Source organism: Adiantum capillus-veneris, chromosome 17 (genome assembly GCF_014529385.1).
Source record: "Adiantum capillus-veneris isolate H3 chromosome 17, ASM1452938v2, whole genome shotgun sequence".
Taxonomy (NCBI): domain Eukaryota; kingdom Viridiplantae; phylum Streptophyta; class Polypodiopsida; order Polypodiales; family Pteridaceae; genus Adiantum; species Adiantum capillus-veneris.
Genome location: NC_140947.1, coordinates 50,733,148 through 50,754,883, shown reverse-complemented (window position 1 = coordinate 50,754,883; position 21,736 = coordinate 50,733,148). Strand labels below are relative to the sequence as shown.

The window sequence follows — 21,736 nt, the reverse complement described above, 5'->3', positions numbered from 1 at the left end:
GTCGCCGAGGCTGATTTGCCATGCAAAAATGCCAAGGCTGATCTGTGGTTGGAAAACGCTAGGTCCTTGCTGCTGTGTTGCAAAAACGCTAGGCCTGCTGGGTTCCTGCTGAGAAGGTGCCTATTGAACAGAAGTTCCTGCTGCCTCTTTTGCCAGAAAGTGCTAGCGCTAGGTTTCTATATATACAAACTTATGAAATTTGCCCTACCTAGTTTCCAACAAAAGTCACTTAAAAATAATAAGCGAAAATTGTCAAAAACAAGGAAAATAGGTTCTGTGCACTAAAAAATACTCCTGATGGATTCCGATGGATTCCGATGGTATGCTGATGATCAGACTATGTGCAACCAGAGGATATGCATCTACTCTAAGTGCCTGGGCATGCACGGTCTTCGAGCAGACTACAAATGTGCCAGAGCACTTCCTAAGTTAGGCTGACTGAATTGAACTGAACTGAACCTTGGTCATGCTGTAGCTTGTCCACGTACACATAGGGTTAGATGTGCAAGTGACATCCCCTCCTTTCTAAAGTGAGGTACTGGTACCGAACTGTATGGCGTCGAGGGAGTTCGCCAACAACTGCTGGAATCCTGGAAAGGACTCTGTGCCGAACCACTCTGATGCGTGGGTCATGCGATACTTGAACTTCATAAAGGTCTGTAACACTTGCTTCTTTGGGCCACGCCGAAAGTGACACAAAGTCCTCTGCGGCTCCTTCAATGCTTCAACTTTGTCTATAGTCATGCTTCTTCCTTCTTCAAGAATCTATGAGGCTGAAAATTCCTGAAACCACTTCCAACACAAAAACATGAACATACCCATTCCATGTAAAGTGACTGGAAAAATACTACTCTTCTGTAGAACCTGTGCATGCAATGTAGATGAACATAGAGATGGAGTGCCAAACTGTTCATCAAACACACACAAACAATGAGATTGAAGCTTGACTTTCTGATATAAATGAATCAGCTGTGGCAAATCACTATGGAAATGCCGATGCTTGATGCTCAATCCTTCTTGTGCTTTGTCGACAACTGTGTCATGTCAAGGAAGAGACATAGAATGTGAATTCCTTGAATGCATACTTTTTATCTTTTCATGAGTCATCCGCATACATCCGTGCTCATTCATGAGTGAATCGTGCTCAACGTACAATATGGCATGCCTATGAAAAGGGATCATATAAAGAAGCTGACTAAAATACAGGAAACGACCACGAATGAAACACTCGAACAATGCGTGCTGACTAATCATTCGAACACATAGTACTTCCTATGAGGGTTCTTTGGACCTAGGCTCGAGAGCCAAGATCGGTTCTTTCTGAGGAGGTTCTTTGGACCTAGGCTCGAGAGCCAAGATCGGTTCTTCCGGAGGGGGTTCTTTGGACCTCGACTCGAAAGCCAAGATCGGTTCTTCATGATTGATCGAATGTGCAATGAGGTTAGCTTCGCTAGAAAAAGCATCAACTAACCCATCATTCTTGTGAACAATCACATCGTGGTCATACAAATCATCATGCTCGTGAGAAATCACACCTTGATCATGGAAATCATCATGCTTGTGAATAATCACATCATTATCATGTAATTCATCATGCTTATCATCATCATCCAAATCATCATGCAAATCCTGTGTGTCATGCTTTGGAGAAGAAAAGATTGAGAGAGTCTCCTTTTCCCGAATCTCTTGCATCTGTGCTTGCACTTGAGAAAAGAGTCGCAACATCTCTTGCATTCTTGCTTTGTTCTCGCGATCAAATTTTGCTTCTCTTTCGTTGCGCTCACGCGCTATGGCTGCCATTCTGTCTTCGTATTTATGCAGCCTTATTCTGTCTTCGTATTTACGCTCTATGGTTGCCATTATTTTGTCGCTTTCTAACTTCCTGTCCATCATCCTCTTGTCGAAAGCCTCCATAGGAGTTAGTGCAATCCTTGGCATAGATGGGGAAGGAAGAGGGTCGGAAAAACCTCCTGGTAGGAAAATTCTTCTTTGCCACTTCACGCTTATCACCTTCATGCGAAGTATCCATTCCGCTTTGGGTGATGACTATACATTGGGATCTTTGGTTCTTAAGTTCATGAAGATCTTGTGGGTCTTGGGTTCTTGGGTTCTTGAGGGTCTTGAGGTTCGGGAGTCTTGAGGTTCTTGAGGTTTTGGAGTCTTGAGGTTCTTCTTTAGCTTGCAATCTGTGTTAGACAAGGATCTTCTCTTCACCCGAGTTTTGCTCTTTTCCGCGGGCGCACCCCTTGGCGGCCTTACGCTCACACCAAGGTTGCTTTTTCCCACCTCACGTCGAATTGCCGGCCGCTAAGTGCACTGTCCACTCTCAATGCCCTTCTTTCTTGGGTTTCTTGTCACTATTCAAAAACACGATTAGGAATCGACACGCCCAAGAGGACTTGGGTTACGTGCGACCGCAACAAGCAAAAAAAATTCTATGGTTCTTTCCTTGAGTGATAGAGAACACTGCCAAAGCTCTGATACCAATGTAAGGTGCATCGGAAGTGAATGTTGAACTTTGCTCAAGATGAGTGCTCCGAACTATGCTCAAGGTTCCTTTTTCTTACGGAAGGGAGAGCCTTCCGTTCCTTTAGTGAGAGAGTGCAAATGATCATAAACAAGGTGGATAAACACTGTGCATGAAGGTGCTCAGACTGAGAGATAGAGAGAGAAGAGAATACGACACCAGAATGTTGTCAAACCCTCCTTTGAAGGCCCCACTCTCTATGGCGAGAGCAGTCTACTTATGATTGCACAAATCTCTACAAGGCTTGGACTTGCCGACGATGTCGACGACGATGAGACGGGCTGAAATCTGAACATGCTAATGGATGAAATATTCAAATCTTTATCTGCTGAATTCTGACTCTATGTCGATGGCGATGTCGATGGCGACGATGCGACGACGACGTGCGACGAGGATCTGCTACGGGACGGTGAGATCTACGAGGTTCGGGACTTGTTCTGCGGAGTGTCTATGCTGAAAACTGAAAACGTTGGTCTTCTTGTTGTCTTGTCGCGACGGAACTGCAAAAACGCTGGTTGTTATGCTGCTCCAAAAACGCTAGCCTGATTTGCTGTCATGCGGGAAGAATTTGCTAACGCTAGGGCTGATTTGCTATATCTTGCTATCGCCATGCTGTTGTAATTGCAAAACACTGGGCTGATCTGCAAATTGAAGGAAACGTTGGTTATTCTTGGTGCAAAACTCTAGGTCTTGCTGTTGATGCAAAAACTCTAGGCCTGCTGGGGTCTTGCTGAGAAGGTGCCTGTTGAACTGAGGTCCTGCTGCCTCTTCTGCCAGAAAGTGCTAGCGCTAGGTTTCTATATATACAAACTTATGAAATTTTCCCTACCTAGTTCCCAACAATAGTCACTTAAAAATAATAAGTGAAAAATATCAAAAATAGGAAAAATAGGTCTATGCACTGTAAAAATGCTCCCGATGGGTTCTAATGGAAATCTGATGATCATGCTTCAGAGGATATGCATCTACTCTAAGTGCCTGGGCATGCACGGTCTGCGAACAGACTCACAAAAGTGCTAGACTACTTCTTATTCTAGACTAACTTGACTGAACTGAACCCTGGTCATTCTGTAGCTTGTCCACGTGCACATAGGGTTAGATGTGTCACGTGACAGTTTTACCACTGTCAGGTGCCCAAAGCCTTGTTAGGCATCCCAAGACTTTCCCAGGCTCCTTTGACGATGTCTTGTAGTTTAGGTGTGAAACCCGAAGCGTGCAGAAAAACACAGCAGGCTGTAATTTCGTGTTTTGGATCGTTTTGGGCGGAGCGAGCACGTCTACGTTTGCCTCAGATGCTCCCGCACACAATGGGACAGTTCCCTTTTTGAAACGGACGAGTTTTCATGTGAGAAAACTCTCCGTTTTCGCAATCCTTCGCAAGTGAACTTTGCGTACCTGTGGGGGATTAGCAATTAGCTAATCCGGATCTTGTACAGAAGGCTCTTTCCTTGACAAATGCGCATAAAACCCCCGAAACTGTACATGGTCATCTAAGAAGCCCAACTAGTGGGGCATTACCATATGTCCAATAGGGGGAGAGAGATGCATGAGAGCAAATCATCGCGCTACATAAAGGGAGAAGGCAAGCTTTCTATTAAAGCTGTGATCACCTGCACCCACTACTCACAGACACACACTGTAGTCACTTGTGAAGCCAGCAATCAGCCCCTACTCTCAAAATGCCCCCCCCCCCCCCCCCCCCCCCCCCCCCCCCCCTCCCTCATGGATGAGGCTTCTAGAGAGAGAGTGTGGCCTACAAGTTGATATCCTATTGCCATGTGTCCAGTTTGCCTCTTTTGAGTTAATTTTCCTAGTACCCACCGACTTATAACGTGTAGCGAGGGGCCTAAATGACTTTGAAATGAGCCTAGACACCTTTTTATTGCTCGGATTCCAGTGCCGACTGGCCCAACCATCTCATGGAGACACAATAGGGACAGACTCCCCTTTAAGCTTTACATCAAGGATGTGAGTTTTGCCCCTATACTGAAGGGTGATCTTTTTGTTGAAGACATCCAACACTCCCATGTATACGGAATATCCACGGGATTCCCAACAGCGCATTGCACCCTTTCAATGGCATGATGTAAAATTCTTCAGTGTCCACATATGACTGAATATGCAAACACAACTTTTGTCACGTGACACATCCAACCCTATGGGTCCGTGGACAAGCTACAACATGACCAGGGTTCAATTCAGTCAAGTTTGTCTAGAATAGGAAGTGATCTGGCACTTTTGTGAGTCTGTTCGCAGACCGTGCATGTCCAGACACTTAGATTAGATGCATATCCTCTGGTTGCACACAACATGACCATCAGATTCCAGTAAAACACCATCAATAGCATTTTTACAGTGCATAGACCTATTTTCCCTATTTTTGACATTTTTCACTTATTATTTTTAAGTGACTTTTGGTGGAAAGTAGGTAAGGCAAAATTGCTAAGTTTGTATATAAGCAAACCTAGCGCTAGCACTTTTTGGCAGAAGAGGCAGCAAGAGCACTCGCTCAACAGGTAACTTCTCAGCAGAACCCCAAGAGGCCTAGCGTTTTTTGCATCACAGCAGAAGACTAGCGTTTTTGGACTAGATCAGCCAGCGTTTTTACTCTTGTAGATTCTTGGCGATAGCAGACCAAGCAGACTCCCCAGCGTCAGCAGATTTCCACCGCAAGGACAAAGATCAGCCCTAGCGTTTTTGCATCTGCAAGGCACTTCAGCATTTTTGCAGATCTTCGCGACGGAATCCCCACAAGCATCAGCGTTTTCAGTTTTCAGCAGTTAGCCCCCGCAGTAGAACCTCCGAACCTCGCAGATCTCACCTTCCCGCAGCAGATTCTCGCTGCACGGTCAGATCCCGCAAAGTTCGCAGTTTCAGCCCGGAAAACGCAGATTTCAGCATCTGCGTTTTCAGCGTGTCGTCGTCGCATCGTCGCCATCAACATCATCACCGACATAGAGTACGAATTCAGCAGATAAAGATTTGCAGATTTCAGCCATTAGCGTTTTCAGATTTCAGCCCGTCTCGTTGTCGTCCTCATCGTCGTCGACATCGTCGGCAAGTCCAAGCATTGTAGAGATTTGTGCAATCAATAGTACACCGCTTTCGCCATAGAGAGTGGGGCCTTCGGAGGAGGGTTTGACAACATTCTGGTGTCGTATTCTCTTCTCTCTCTATCTCTCAGTCTGAGCACCTTCATTCACACTGCACAGTGTTCACCACTTTGTTTGTGTCCATTACACTCTCTCACTAAAGGAACGGAAGGCTCTCCCTTCCGTAAGTAAAAGGAACATTGAGCACAGTTCGGAGCACTCATCTTGAGCAAAGTTCAACATTCACTTCTGCTGCACCTTACATTGGTATCAGAGCTTTGGCAGTGTTCTGTATCACTCAAGGAAAGAACCACAAGAACCACATAATTTTTTTTTGCTTGTTGCGGTCGCACGTAACCCAAGTCCTCTTGGGCGTGTCGATTCCTAATCGTGTTTTTGAAGAGTGACAGGAAACCCAAGAAAGAAGGGCTTTTCCAGCCTCCCCTTGTGCCTCTTTTCACTCATTGAGAGCGGACAGTGCACTTAGCGGCCGGCCAATCGACGTGAGGTGGGAAAAAGCAACCTTGTTGTGAGCGCAAGGCCGCTAAGGGGTGCGCCCGCAGAAAAGAGCACAACTTGGGTGAAGAGAAGATCCTTCTCTAACACAGATTGCAAGCGAAAGAAGAACCTCAAGAACCCTAAGAACCCAAGTTCCTCGTGAACTTAAGAACCCAAGACCACAAGAACCCACAAGAACCCTCGACTTCAGTGGATGGTCATCACTCGAAGCGGAATGGATACTTCGCTTGGAGGTGATGAGCATGAGAGAGGCGAAGAAGAATTTTCCCCACCAGGAGGTTTTTTTGACCCTCCCCCTTCCCCATCTACGCCAACGATTGCACCAGATCCTATGGAGGCTTGGTGCAAGACGATGATGGACATGATGACAACGTGGCACGAAGCAAGAATGGCAACCATGGAGTGTGAGCGCGAGCAATTACGCTTGGAGGCCAAAGAATTTGATCGCAAGTACGCAGGAAGAAAAACAGAATTGGATCGCAAGAATGTTGTTCATTCTTCCTCTCTCATTTCTAATGTGCAGGCGAAGATTGAAGAGATTCGGAAAAAGGAGACTCTCTTAGTCTCTTCTTCTCCCAAGTATGACACACAGGATTTGCATGATGATAAGCATGATGAATTGAATGATAATGATACGCATGATGATTTGAATGCCAATGACAAGCATGATGATTTTCATGATGATCATGATGTAATTTCTCACAAGCATGATGATTTGTATGATCAAGACGTGATTGTTCACAAGGATGACGGTTTAGTTGATGCTTTTTCTAGTGAATCTAACCTCATTGCAGACTCGATCAATCACGAAGAACCGATCTTGGCTCTTGAGTCGAGGTCCACAGAACCCGCACAGGAAGATTTGATCGAACAGGAAGAACCGATCTTGGCTCTTGAGCCTAGGTCCAAAGAACCCCCACAGGAAGTACTACGTGTTGGCATGATTAGTCAGCACGCATTGTTTGAGTGTTTCATTCGTGATCGTTTCTTGTATTTTAGTCAGCGTCTTTATGTGATCCCTTTTCCTAGGCATGACATATTATATGTTGAGCACGTTTCACTCATGAATGAGCACGGATGTATGCGGATTTCTCACGAAAAGATGAAAAGTATGCATTCAAGGAAGTCACATTCTCGCTGAGCTTCGCTTTCCCTTTTGGATGTGGTTGGCCGAGTCTCTTGTTGTAGCATCATCTCCATCATGGACATCACCAAAGCCTCCATAGAATTTGGTGCAATCCGTGGTGTATATGGGGACATAGGAGGATCTGAAACGGTCCTCTTGGTGTAGGGACTTGTGCTCCAATTCCACTCTTATCACCTTCATGCAAAGTATCCATTCTGCTTCAGGTTATGACCATGCACTGAGGACTGGGGGTACTCGGGTTTTTTGGGTAGTTGGGTTCTTGGGTACTTGGGGTTCTTAGTACTTGGTACTGCTTGCAATTTGCGTTTAAGAAGGCTTTGCTCTTACCCAAGCTCAATTCCTTCGGGGGGGGGTGCAACACCAAGGTTGGCTTGCTACAATGTGCAAGGTCTGCTCTCAATGAGTGGAACAAGGTACGAGGGGAGGTTGGACAAGCCCTTCTTTTCTGGGTTACATGCCACTCTTCAAAAACGCAGATTAGAGAGATTGACACGCCCAAGTGGTCTTGGGTTACGTGCAAATCTCAAACAAGCAAAAAGTTTTATGTGGTTCTTTTATGGCTTAATGGCTCTTAAGACGTAGTGATGAATGCTGGAGCGTGCCCGATGTGTGATGAATTAAGGGCGGGAGTGGGTAATAAGTCCAAGGGCTAGGTCTCTTTAATAATCAAGAGTAGGTTTTTCTGGGAATAGACTTTGTTACTTCAACTCAACTGAAACTGAGAGGGGGAGAGAGAGATTCCACACAATAGACACGGAGCGGCGCAGTCCCACTCTGAGATGCTCTGGCCTCAAAACCTTGGTGCCCCTTTCGGTATTTCTTTCATATTAATCTTTAGAAGGTACAACTGTCGAGGTGAGGGATCTCTAATTTGCAACTGTAAGATTGCCATAAGCCTCCCCCAAGGCTCATATTTAAAAGACACTAGCCTACAAAGCATTAAATACCAAAAACTAGCGCCCAAAAGCACCAAGATTTGTGTAAATGCTGCCACGTCAACACATGGAAAATGTAGCACGAATTACGGGGTTTCTGTATAGCTTGTTTGCCACATCATCAAGTGCTATCTTTTTTTTGCCATGTCATCACAACAGTAATCTCACAGTACACACGAACAGAATTGAAAAACTTTAACACTTGAACTTCAAAACAAATAGTAGTCTTGACACGAAGTGGCGGAGTTCCACTCTCAGATGTGTGCACTTGGAAAACTGGCTAATACATGGGCGTCACCATGCAATCTTGCTTCGAAGGTGATTGCAGAGTGACCCCCCTGGGCACACTTATAAAGCCCATTAGTACTGGCCTCATTCTCCATAGCCCCTGACATCCCTTCTTGTTTTGTCTAAAAGCATCAGATGCAAAAGTTGGCACTAGCCAAAAGAAACAGCTAATAATAACTTGTGCCCAAAAGCTTTCACATACGTCCAGGTTGCCACATCAACAGTTGTGTAGGCCCTTGAAATTTTTGCTGCTATTTATGGATTGCCACGTCAGCATTGACTCCCTTTCGAACTCCTCGTTTTCTCTCCCTGTATAGTTTAGGCTGCGTCTCAGTCGTAGTGTGGCAGATCGTCTGAAAGGATCAACTAAACAGTAAGAATCTTTATTAGTCTATATACTCATGATGCTCGCAAATGTGAAAATAAGCTAAGTGTTGGATAAGTAAGAAGTTTTATTGTTCAGTATACTCATGACACTTGAATCTAACAGCTTTGTAGAATTTTGAATCAAGAACCTTGAAGAAGCCATTGAATCGCAACCAATTTGTGGTATAAGATTTTGTAAACAAGAACAAGAACAAAGTCAAGCGAAAATTATTGAGCACACATCTTGCGAAGTTGAGAAACGAAATGGCTGTCGGATACACAATTGCCTCTCTATGCCATGAGGACTTGTGTACCAACTTTAGGGCCTAAGTAATTCCAGGAAAGCTATGGTATTAGATTTGGCACCCTCATGAGCCATGTGAAATCTGGAAGGACTTGTATCACCAGACTAATGCATTAGAATAGGATGCACACTGCGTAACCCTGTTTATAGGTGATGATTGTAGTGACCGGGGTCCGGAATAATCCATTACAATAGGATGCCCAGTGCTTTCTCCATTATTGGAGACTGGAGACTGCATTATTGGAGCACTGTTTGTGGGTGAAGATTGTAATAACCATAGCCGGTATGTAATATTCGTGGGGATCATGAGGTTATCATGTAGCTTAAAGCACCTACATCCAATTTGGCAAGTGTGGTTATTATCTAGCTTGGAGCACGTGGATGCAAGGTAGTTGTGAACATTTCAAATGGATGTGATTTAAGATGCTTGAAATGTGATTTAAGACACTGATCACAAAAAGAGCACGTAAAATGTCGAGTCCTTTTTGTCTTTACAGCCGAGTTCTTGTTCAAAATTTCATCCAACTTCAGCTTTGCATTTTTTTTTGCCCGTCTATTTTACCCGAGTCATATCTTGGTATTGTTTTTTAACACTGGTTTTGTTTTTAACTTGGTATCCTTTTTAAATAACAAGATGAATTTTAAATTAGTGTAGCTTCATTATCCTCTTTCATTGCGTGTCATGATTTTGTGTTCTGTGCAATTGTTTTAACCCCTCTTTTAAGTTTGTAAGACTTTTTGACCGCCTTATGAAGGTATACATATTTTAATTTCTACTTAGCTTGGCATAAGAGTGAGGGCATGATGTGTGTGAGTCTGCAAGCTTGCTGAATGCAGGGTTATAGAGTGGATGTCTCATTTCACGTGTCGACTTAACCCCCCCCCTAAACACACACACACACACACACACACACACACACATACAACACATGCACACACAAACATGCCTTAGATATAACCACCCCAGCCCCCAGCCCCCAGCCCCCGCCCCCCCAAACCACCCACCCACCCACACAAAATAATTGTTTATTTAGGATTGCTTCTTGTAATTTGTGGCTGTTTTAAATTGGCTAGTTTCTGTAAGGATGGCGGTTTCTCGGTGCCACCAGATTGTCTATCTACATGCGTCTGATTTTCCTGCCCTTCAATGTGCAGAACAGTTCCTGTTGAGACTTGCCCTTTGACTCTTTCCGAGGTATCTACAGCATTAAGAAACAGAATTGGCTACACTCTGGACTTGAGGCCATCACAAGTTGAGCACGAAGATGCTGGCGCAGGCGTCTTTCTAGTTGGGGAAGCTGAGCCAGGTAGTGTTGTCTCTATTTACCCTGGTGTTGTCTACTCGCCACCACAATATCGCTACATGCGCGGTTATCCTAGAATGGACGTTGTGAACTCTTATCTGGTATCAAGGTATGATGGACTAATAATAGACGGGCAGCCATGGGGTCACGGTGGTGAGTCGCGTGAGCTATGGGATGGCAGTAGTGCAACAGCCACTGATCTGAGTACAAACAGTACCAGCGCACTACCTGCTCCGACAAATCCTGAAAATAAAAGGGCCCGCCTTTGGGGCACTCTTTTTGGAGCCAAGGAGGCTTTCAGTGCACGGAAAGGCTCGATTTTGGAACGACGGAATCCTTTAGCTTTGGCACACTTCATAAATCATCCAGGAAAAGGGAAGCAACCAAATGTGATGCTGTGTCCCTACGATTTTGTATTTACGAATTCCAATCTACGACCTTACATTCCAAATGTTCATTTTGATGAGGATGCAGATTGGGAAGTGAGAAGACGAGGCTTGCTTTGGATGTATGACAAGAAGGGAGAGAAGACAATGACACGCTCTGCTGTTGTGCGTACGCTTGTATTGGTATCAACTAAAGAAGTGTGCAATGAAGAGCTCTTTCTCAATTATAGACTCAGCAATCATCAAAAGTGGCCGGCTTGGTATACTCCTATAGATTCCGAGGAAGATAAGCGCCGGTGGCATTAGGACAGGGTGTTAGGTATAGAGGAAGAGGCCTAGCAAACCAAAAATGTTGCCCACCTTTTATCAAGAACTTTAATGTGTATCGTTGAGTGTGGCATGGAACGGTAAAGTATCACCACATTCGGACAGTTGAAAGAAGAGTGCTTTTATATCTGTGCCTGATTTTTGGCTCTCATATTTGGAGTCCTTGTGAAGCTATGAATGTGGTTTCAACTTCCTGAGGTTTTTCAAAAAGTAGAACCACACTTGAATTTTTGTGTGAATGCAAGAAAATGATCTTTTTGTTGTATGCTTTCTCAATATGTAGGCTGTTGGTATTTCCCATGAAGGAAGAAAGTCCTTTTGTGCGGCTCCTGTAGATGATCCAAGATTGGGGATATAACTACATATACCTCAGGCAAGTTGGATCAATGAATCGAACCAATTTGGCTAATCATTCCTATTGAGATGTGGATGAGACCCTCGTTTAAGAGTTTGGCTCTCGGTCACCAGTTTCTCTTTATGTCCTCAAGTGTCATTAAGGCATACACAAGGAAAATTAAGCATCATGTCAAAATAAAGACATTGATGTGCTTTGTAATGCAAGTGCTGTAGTGTGTCGTGGAGTTAAGGGTGATGTAGAGTACGTGGATGTAAGAGCGCACAGATCATATGAACCTTAAGAATGGGGATAGGTGATGAGATTTGTTCTTAACGCATGTTGCAAAGGCACCTTCGCCTACGCATGACCAGACTTCGAAGTACACAGATGACGTAGAATGTTGCTTCTTTTGAGTCTAATGAGGATGATTGTTTTGAGTATGAGATCAAAATGGTTACAAATTAGTTGGTATCGAAAGAAGATTTGGAAGGTTCACTCAAATGCCAGAAGTAAGCCTAAAATGAAGATTGTTGGTACAAGGGAATGGGTTGATAGTTGTGGAAGCTTGGCTTTGAACTTGAAAGTTGTAACTATCAAGTGATGAAAAATATATAGTAAGGTATTTTAAACCTAAGGTTACTAAAATGTTTAAGGCATGAAAGGCAGGCCAATCTATAAGGAAGTCCAGATTTAGCTTTTAGATGGAATGAGAATGTAACCAAAAAGATCATACACTAATAAAAATTAATGTTCTACAAATACAAACTCTCTTCTATACTAATTGCAACAATTAAGACAATGGATAAAGGATAGAGTCGAAGGATGTGCTTAAAGTGGACTAAGGATCTAGTCCAAGAACATGCTCAAATCTTAATTAATTATGCGAGGATTAGAGATTCTACTCTCATACGAGCTTTCATGCCACTTTTTGAGTTGGAGGGATAAATAAAAGAGGCATTCATAATGGAAGAGCATGATAACTTCTCATCTCTTGGAAGTGAACTTGTCTAATACACATGAAGAGCTAAGGTTAGGGCTTGATCACTATTGTATCATGGCAGCATAGGGAATGTTTGACCCCATGAATTTTTTCAATGCCTTGTTGGAAGTTTTTCTTTGATTTATTCTATCATTGAAATTAGAAAATAAGATAAGGAATAGTTCTTGTCACCACAATGCACACAAGGGTTGACAAGCTAGCACTCTTTTCACCGAATGAGTGCCTCTAGTATGGTTGAAGCATTTCTTCTCTAAAATAGAAACTACGTATGCTCCTTAAAAAAAAATAATTATAGATGGTCCTTCCATTGGCCTCTTCTTTTTTCAATAATATATTAAAAGGTATACCTAATGGCTTCAAAATAAATATATTTACTATTTACATTGAGTGAAAGGACCCTCTAAAGAGAAGAAAACGCTAAAGGGAAACTAAGCAAAGAAAAACACAGATGTAGTAATATGTAGTTGACCATCTCTCTTTATATAAACAAAAAAAATCTCTGGACTTTCCACTTCCATGGGTCTTTTCATTTCCTAAACTCACCCTTCATTTATGTCCTTTTGATGTTTCGGAAGGTTTTTTGATTTTCCGAGATTGGGTATACCTAATGGCCTCTTCTCTTTTGGTAAGCTCTTTTTTTGGATAAGATAGACCTAAACATGTCCAAAATTTGATTGGATAGAGTTGATCACATCCTTCAAGAAAGGAATTGGATCCTTCTCTTTACTGAAGTTAAGTTAATGTGACGGATTGGGTGCAATTTGCACCATCTGATCCACTTTTTGTAAATTCAAGGAAATGGGTAAATTCGAGTGCGCAAAACATGTAAACTCGGTCGCCCCCTCCTCCCCCCCCTCCTCGGACTCGAACACGGGACCTCACCTTTATCTTAACCACCTCACTTGCACGTGAGATACTTGAAAGCATTGGGAGACATGTTCCCTTTATTGCAAAACCGCCTAATTGTAAATTCGGGTCAGTTTGATAAATTCGAGCTTGATTGTAGGATTTAGAGGTTCCATAGGAATGTGATTCAAACCCATACCAACTAAATCTCAAAGAGAAGAGGTCTTAATAATAGTTAGGTTTGCCGTACAGATATGGAGACCAAGTAAACCAAAATCCTTGCAGTAAGTGGTAAAATTTTTGCATTTACACTTTAAACTAGGTTTATGTCTTAGAAATTCATTTGAGTAAACAAAACACTTAATAGGGTCAGAATATTTCCAGCCAAAAACCATATTTTTAATTGTAGAATGATTACCATATATTAAATCAAAACATTCAACAAAAAATGATTTTGGTGAAAAGAAATCCAAAATTCTATTGGTGAAATGACAATGAAAGAAATTTGCACTACAGTCCCCAATTTTGCTTGGTAGACAGTGCCTCCCGATCTCATTGATTGCTACCTGCACAGTCACATTTCCAAAAGATGTTTAGTAGGTAACCCCCGACCCCTTTCTCTTGTAAAGCTTCTAGCTTTTCCTCTTCCTCATTTCATCAATAAAACAATCCAAATCTTGACTGAAAGGTTTTTGATCAAGCATCGAAAATTGATGCCCTACTAATAACTAACCAAGATACAATGGACATGCTGAAAGCAATAACAAAACGATCAAGGACATTCTGACGAGAACTGCGCAAAAGGAACCCCACAACTGAGATGAAAAGCTTCAGAGAGCGTTGTGGGCCTATACAATGGCTCACAAGGTTAAAATTGGGCTAACTCCATTTTGTATGCTATATGATATAGTGGCGAATGGGGTTTGCAATTACCAACCTTAGAGTGACGATCGAACATGATACGAATTTGACCTCTAATATGAAAAACAGGTTGGATGAGCTACTGAAGTTGGAAAAAATCAGAAAGAGGGAAATACTGGAATGGGAAGTGGTTTAGGAGAGAAGGAAGCACTGACACAACAAGTTGAAGGTTAGAGTGTCCAGGAAGGGAGACTTAGTCTTGTTATACCAGTGAAAGCTAGGGCCCAAGAAGCCTAATCTCAAAATAGCTTGGTAAGGATCATATGAGGGGAATTGGGGATTCTCAAATGGCATAGACAACCTTAAAGATCTATCTAGATTATTATTCCCAATGGTCAACAATGGGTCCAAAATCAAGTTGTATTACTCTAAATCAGATCAACCTCTAGTGTCAGAGGAACAGAATACGCCAGATTTTGAGTATGAAGATGAGCCATTGGATTTGTTCATAGATAGACAAGATCTAGGGAGAACAACTCTGGAATAGGATAGGGGTGCAAAAGTTTGTAGATGCTCTCGGTATGCCAAGAAAGCTGCATGACTTGCTCTATAGGTTTTCTCTTTACAAATTTACTTAAAAAAATATTACATGTATTTTCTAGCCGGTTATATAACATAACATTTTACTTTGACCATTTTATTATTCCACCTCGGTGATAATCTAACATGTTTTCCTTATCTTATGAATTTCCTTGAGAGCGAGAGATAAGAATCCTTGAGATAGATAGAGAAATTAACCAGAGAGGATTCTTCTTGAGCTTCTCCTATCATTGGTTTATATACATTATACTCTGTTGCAAATCTGAATGCTAATTTTCGCAGTACAACGACATTAAATTGCATGCTCACTTCTCCTACTTTAGAAGCCTATGTGATTTTGTTAGTTGGGAAGAATGCCCTCTTGCATGTGCTGCAGCTAGAATTTGCTGATTCCACCTGGGCCCATACTATTGATGAATCTACCGAGATGGAGTTAGCCAATGCCTAATTAGATACCAATTATCAGCTGGTCTATATTCTCATTGGTGTCCCACTTCGAAGCCTTGCAGCCCGGTCTCTCCCTACTCTAAATTACAACATGGTATCATTCACCTAGTATTACGATCCTCCCATCGTGCCTATCTTCTTCGTTGCCCTCGTATGTTTCTGTAAACGAGTACCATTACCATGCATTATCTCTTATGTATTATTGCATTATCATAAAATCCGGTTTTTCATAAGAAGAGGTTCTCCCGCTTCTTGCCTCGATATTCTGTGATTACGACGCAAGGATACGATGACAAAGCGGATCAACACCGACACGGCTCAGCAAAATCGACTAAGCATTCTAAACTCCTTAATTTTTTTTAATTAAATAAAACACAAACACTAACGCATATGCCTTGTGTTGGAACTGCCATGATTTCAAGGCTATCCACGCGACAAAGCTACCAAATTTTTAGGCTGTTTGTCGTAGGGGTTTGACCTCATTAATGCATCATCATGGCTGCAAATGAATCTTCAAAATTATATGCAACATATAAACTCAATCGCCTTACCAACACTAATCTTCGTTCTTGGACGATACGCGTGCAAATGTTCCTCGTTCATGAAGAACTTTGGGATGTGGTAAAGGTACCACTTTATGCCCGACTCTAGAACCCATGGGGGGCCATCTTGCCTTTTCTCTTCTTGATTCTACTGAACCGTTTAACCCCATCAAGTTCTCTTTTGACATAATCACTGATTGGTGCTTCCAATTTGCTGCCCAAAGAAGAGGTGATGCCCACAGCGTGCATAAAAGTTCGGAGAATGGTGCCGAATTCACCTCAAGTTCGAGAAAAGATGGTGAAGGGGACGTCCGCATACATGGAAGTATTAATGAGCAAGACGGTGAAGTAATTTCAGTTTTATCAAACACCTCTAACTTACTAATTTGAACTACACTTCTTTTCGATGAAGACGATGAAGTTCAATTGACATTCACTCCCTTTTCATTTTTGATATCCTTGACGCTGATTGTAATTTTTCAAGATGAACCCACAATGATGTATCATTGCCATCAAATTTTATCGTCAACCACCCTTCTCTCCTTGGAGGGGGAAAGAATTCACGCTTCTCAAGTTCGAGAATGGTGCTCGAAACCTCGAGTCAGAATGAAGTGTCAGCATCGTATGAAACAACAATCACGAATGATGAAGAAGTCTGCATTACAAGGTTATCTTCAATCAAAGCATGCCATCGATCCCGGATAGCTTCTACATCAAAAATTATATCCAATTCATACCTATGCACCGCCCAGTTGCTTGTGCAACACAAAAAAAGAACGCACTGTTGTAGTTGTAGATAAGCCTAAAAGCTCGGAGAATGGTGCTGAATTCACCTCAAGTTTGAGAAAAGATGGCGAAGGGGATGTCCGCATACATGGAAGTATTAATGAGCAAGACGGTGAAGTAATTTCAGTTTCATCAAACACCTCTAATTCACTAATTTGAACTACACTTCTTTTCGATGATGATGATGAAGTTCAATCGACATTCACTCCCTTTTCATTTTTGATATCCTTGACGCCGAATGTAATTTTTCAAGATGAACCCACAATGATGTATCATTGCCACCAAATTTTATCGTTGGACCACCCTTCTCCCCTTGGAGGGGGAAAGAACGCACGCTTCTCAAGTTCGAGAATGGTGCTCGAAACCTTGAGTCAGAATGAAGCGTCAGTCTCGTAAGAAACAACAATCACGAATGATGAAGAAGTCTGCATTACAAGGTTATCCTCAATCAAAGCATGCCATCGATCCCGGATAGCTTCTACATCAAAAATTATATCCAATTCTTAACTATGCACCGCCCAGTTGCTTGTGCAACACAAAAAAAGAACACACTGTTGTAGTTGCAGATAAGCATAGTGTAAACCTTGAGTCAGAATGAAGCGTCAGCCTCGTATGAAACAACAATCACGAATGATGAAGAAGTTGCATTACAAGGTTATCTTCAATCAAAGCATGCCATCGATCCCGGATAGCTTCTACATCAAAAATTATATCCAATTCTTACCTATGCGCCGCCCAATTGCTTGTGCAACACAAATAAAGAACGCACTGTTGTAGTTGCAGATAAGCATAGTGTAAAATAAAATTTGGCTCTCTCTTTCATGTCGCAATGGTGCTTGAGGGGGGCTATTGGAATTATAAGCCCAATCGGGCACTCACGTATGTCCGTTGCCTAGAAACTAAGGGACACCTGTCAATCATCGCACCCCTTCGAATTAGGTATTTGGGCCTTTATAATGTAACTCATAATTAATCAAAAAACGCCCAGTACATGCAGTTATTGAGCGTCATCTGTGTGTGTGTGTGTGTAATACTCTGTGTGTATGGCCTTCATGGCACTCTCGCTTTAAATTTCAGCATACCCAAAGTTTCCCAACCACTCCCAAAGCTATGCACATTAACCGAAGAATGCACTCGTCCTTTCCGAGCACTATGGGACGCAATGAAAGGTAAAAATTCATGCCCTAAGGAGGTCACAGGGGAATATAAGAGACTGAGGGATGCATATGTCAAGCAACTACAACAAGACGGGCAATACGATGTGCCTGAAGGCAAGTTTCTTGATAGATTAAGGCTTCAAGTAGCACTTTTACAACTACACAATATTGGGGAGGTTGTTTTCTTTCGACCAGTGGAAGCAAAATTGGCCATAGTTTCCAACATCACTTAAAGCATGGTTGCACAGTCATCACAATTGCCATTGAGTTTGCCGGATAGCAATATAGCAACAGAGGCACCTATTATCTTTGATCCTTCTTGGCTCTGCAACAAGGTTGTAGGACGGCTATATCTAGCACCGAGTGGAAGGTTTGCAAAAAGTGAGATAGATGTCAGCCAGCTCATACTCCACACAGGATGCCTGAAAGAATCTTTGAAGGAGATACTGAGGTATATAAATAGCTTGGAGCTATGTTATTCATTGATGACGATGGCAATGCTAGATCTTCCCGAGGAAAAGCCTCATCAAAAAGTTTCTTTCCAGCTGTGGCGAGCATCCTGCAGTTGTCCTGGCCTCCCCTGTTTGCCCTCTATGGGAGAAGGATCAAATGTAAGGAGACAGAGAAACACCTGATTCCATCTAGAGTCTTTGCACGCCTGCAAGTGAAGCTGAAAAGCTTCTGTGGTATTGGCAGTCACCTCAGCTATCAAATGGGGTATCATTGGCCATCATTTGTCAAGCATGTTGTGGGAGTGATGGTAAGATTTGGAAGGATGGGCAGTGGCCAAGGGTTTCTAGTTTGAAATGTAAATTTAGATAGGTATTTCTCTTTTCATTATGAGAAAAGAAGGATGTTTTAATTTCCATGTTTGGAATATAAGAACATATTTTCCATGATGTAATACATGTGAGCTATGATATAAATAATGAAAGATAATTATTATGCAAGCTCTATTCTAGTTACATGGTGTGATGTAGAACATGTGCAAGCTACAACACAACTAACACTCGATAATAATAACGGCACCGCTAGTCTAGTTGGTTAGTGATATACAATACAACCACTAACCTAGGATGTATATTTCACCCCTTGTTCGATAGTGTCCCTACATGTATATAGAAATAGATTGATAGTGTCCCTACATGTTTATAGATACCCATCTAATCCCCACATGTATATGTCGCGCATATAATTTGCATTGGTTGTTGCAACAAAAATAAAATTTTTTAACTATTTATGATATACAATGTAAATAGTGCTAGATAATAATCATGGTGCTGTGAGTCTAGCTGTAGTGAGTTAGGATATACACAGTAACCTATAAGAACGATTATGGTACCCCTTGTATAAATGGATAGTATGTATTGCTAGATTTTCCATATATTTTATATAAAACTAAACAAATATATAGATCAATAGGTATGTGCTATATAATTTCATTATCTACGACCTACAATATAAACAATGCAAGATAATAATTACGATGCGGCCTCTAGCCTACTTCATGACATAGGGTTAATTAGGCTATGGTGATGATTGAGAGTTCAAATAGGAGGCTCAAATAATGGAGTTATGAAAAATTATAACAATCCAAACTACCACATTGCCATCAATGTCTAAGATAATGTGTATGGATACGTGTGTAGAGATACCTCACTCAATATGTATGTATACATATGTGGAGATATTAATGTGGGGAGCTATAGTGAGTTAGGATACACATTAACCTATAATAACAACCATTATAATACTCCTTTTATAGATAGATTGTGTCCATGCATGGATACAACTCCATATGTACATAGAATATCAAGTTTTTGATAGCTAAGCACTAGACTTGCCCTAAATATCTCACAAGATAATGTAAATAAGACAAATAAAATTATTCAAGCTCTATTTTAGTTGCATGGTGTGATGTAGAACATGTGCAAGCTACAATACAACCAACACTCGACAATAATAGCGGCACTGCTAGTCTAGGTTGGATAGTGATATATGATATAAACACTAACCTAAAACGTATATGTTACCCCTTGCATATTTCGATAGTGTCCCTACATGTATACATAAATAGATGGATTGTGTCCGTGCATGTGTATAGGTACCCATATTATCCCCACATATATACGCACATATAATTTGCATTGGTTGTTGCAACAAAGATACATGTTTTTACTATTTATGATGTACAATGTAAATAGTGCTTGATAATAATCATGGTGCCGTGAGTCTAGTTGAATAATGAGTTAGGATATACACATTAACCTATAAGAACAATTATGGTACCCCTTGTATAAATGGATAGTATGCATGTCTACAACTCCATATGTACATAGAATATCAAGTTAAATAGATAATGAAGCACTATACATGCCTTATATATTTCACAAAATACTACAAATTAGACAAATTATATGTATATCAAGAGGTATTTGGTACTTTATAATTATAATATATGTGAGTTATGATAATATAGTCTAGTTGGATAGTGGATAGTAAAGTCATTACTACACTCAAAATTCTATCTACTCATAGAATATCAAGTTATAGATAATGAAGCACTAGACCTACAAATATAGTGCATGATAATAATGATGAAATTGCATGTATGGTATAGTTGGATAGTGAGATAGGATATAAAAAATAACAAGTTATATAAAATTATTCGTCGGATTTTTCATATATTTTATATAAAACACGATAAGAGGATTTGTCTATAACCGCGTCCATAGTCGCGGAAAAACAAAGGAAAAAGAAGAGATAAAAATTTGCGAGAGCGGCAATAACCGCAGCTATGGACGCGGTAGTGGTTTCTCAGCAATAAGCGTGGTAATAGTTGTGGTAATATACCTGTTGCTATTATCGTGTTAGTTGTCGTGCTTATTACCGTGCTTACTGCCACTACACACCAATTCAAAAATAAAGGTGCTCATTTGGGCCACCCAATTTCTTTATTTTTGACCTGCATAAAACAATCAAACATCAATTGTTTTTTGGAAGAGTATAAAAAATACCAAAGAATTGAAATTGAATTTACTTTATCTTGACAATTTAAAATGCAGAAGATCAACTTTTTAAAAAAGTCACAATAAAAAGTAAATAGTTGTATATACATTGTGCCACATTGGGACTTTACAAAAGTTTGGACAAAATATTTTTCTATCTAATCCTCCTCTATCTTGTCGTCGTCTAGACGAACGTATGTTTAATCAATTTGACTCTACATAAACCCAAACCAGCTTAAACAATTATCAACAGCTCAAAACAATTGATACAAAATTACTTGTATAAACTTACCGCTTGTAGTGATCCAACCACCGAGTCGAATTGCTCGCGAGAGATGTGGTTATTTTCTAACAACCATCGCCAAGTATCAAATTCTGTATGTCGCTCCCGATACTTGATCATCTCTCTGGTTGGTCGAGAGAGACTGATATTTTCCTAAGTTAGCAATAATACTACCAAAGCATCAACTACAATCTTTATAATCCCTGATCGACGTTATAATTCAATATATTAATCTTACATATTTATCCTTCTAAGCTCCCTTGCCTCTTGAGTCATAGTGCGTGGGAGTTTGTCTTGCGCGAGTCTCGTGTTGTTGTTTGTATGATGAGCCCGTCGCAGCTTGATCGCTCTTTTCTTAAATTGCCCACTCCCACTCCGCGTTCGCCATGTTGCCACTGTGGTAACTCCTGTCTGGATCTTTGACCTGGTTGGCTATGCGTGCCGCACACTAGAGTGCTTGTTTGTCAGAAATGTCTTATGTAGCCCTCCAACCATTGTTGTGAAAAACGTTGATCGGGGGCGTTTGGAAATCCAGCTAACAGAGTGTCCTCAATGTACCATGCATGATCGGGAAGTTGGTCTCTAAACTTTATAAAATAGTTCTTATACGTTGAATGTATAAGAATTTGTAGATGGCGTCAAAATTCCCTGCCCTGTGCTGTGCCGAAGTCCAC

General features: G+C 41.4%; 2 protein-coding genes and 1 pseudogene across 2 annotated transcripts in view; all 3 read left to right on the top strand.

Moving 5' to 3' along the window:
• The window catches only part of LOC147437226 (uncharacterized), a 35,539-nt gene extending 24,081 nt beyond the window's left edge, over positions 1-11,458 (top strand). Inside the window, exon 4 of the mRNA XM_086486812.1 lies at positions 10,339-11,458. Within this exon, the coding sequence (XP_086342938.1) occupies positions 10,339-11,174 (836 nt within the window). The 3' untranslated portion in view covers positions 11,175-11,458. The remainder of the gene's footprint in view (positions 1-10,338) is intronic.
• Positions 11,459-15,942: 4,484 nt separating this feature from the next.
• Positions 15,943-16,628, top strand: LOC147437225 (uncharacterized; annotated as a pseudogene).
• Positions 16,629-18,007: 1,379 nt separating this feature from the next.
• The window catches only part of LOC147437224 (uncharacterized), a 9,481-nt gene continuing 5,752 nt past the window's right edge, over positions 18,008-21,736 (top strand). Inside the window, exon 1 of the mRNA XM_086486534.1 lies at positions 18,008-18,222. Within this exon, the coding sequence (XP_086342660.1) occupies positions 18,008-18,222 (215 nt within the window). The remainder of the gene's footprint in view (positions 18,223-21,736) is intronic.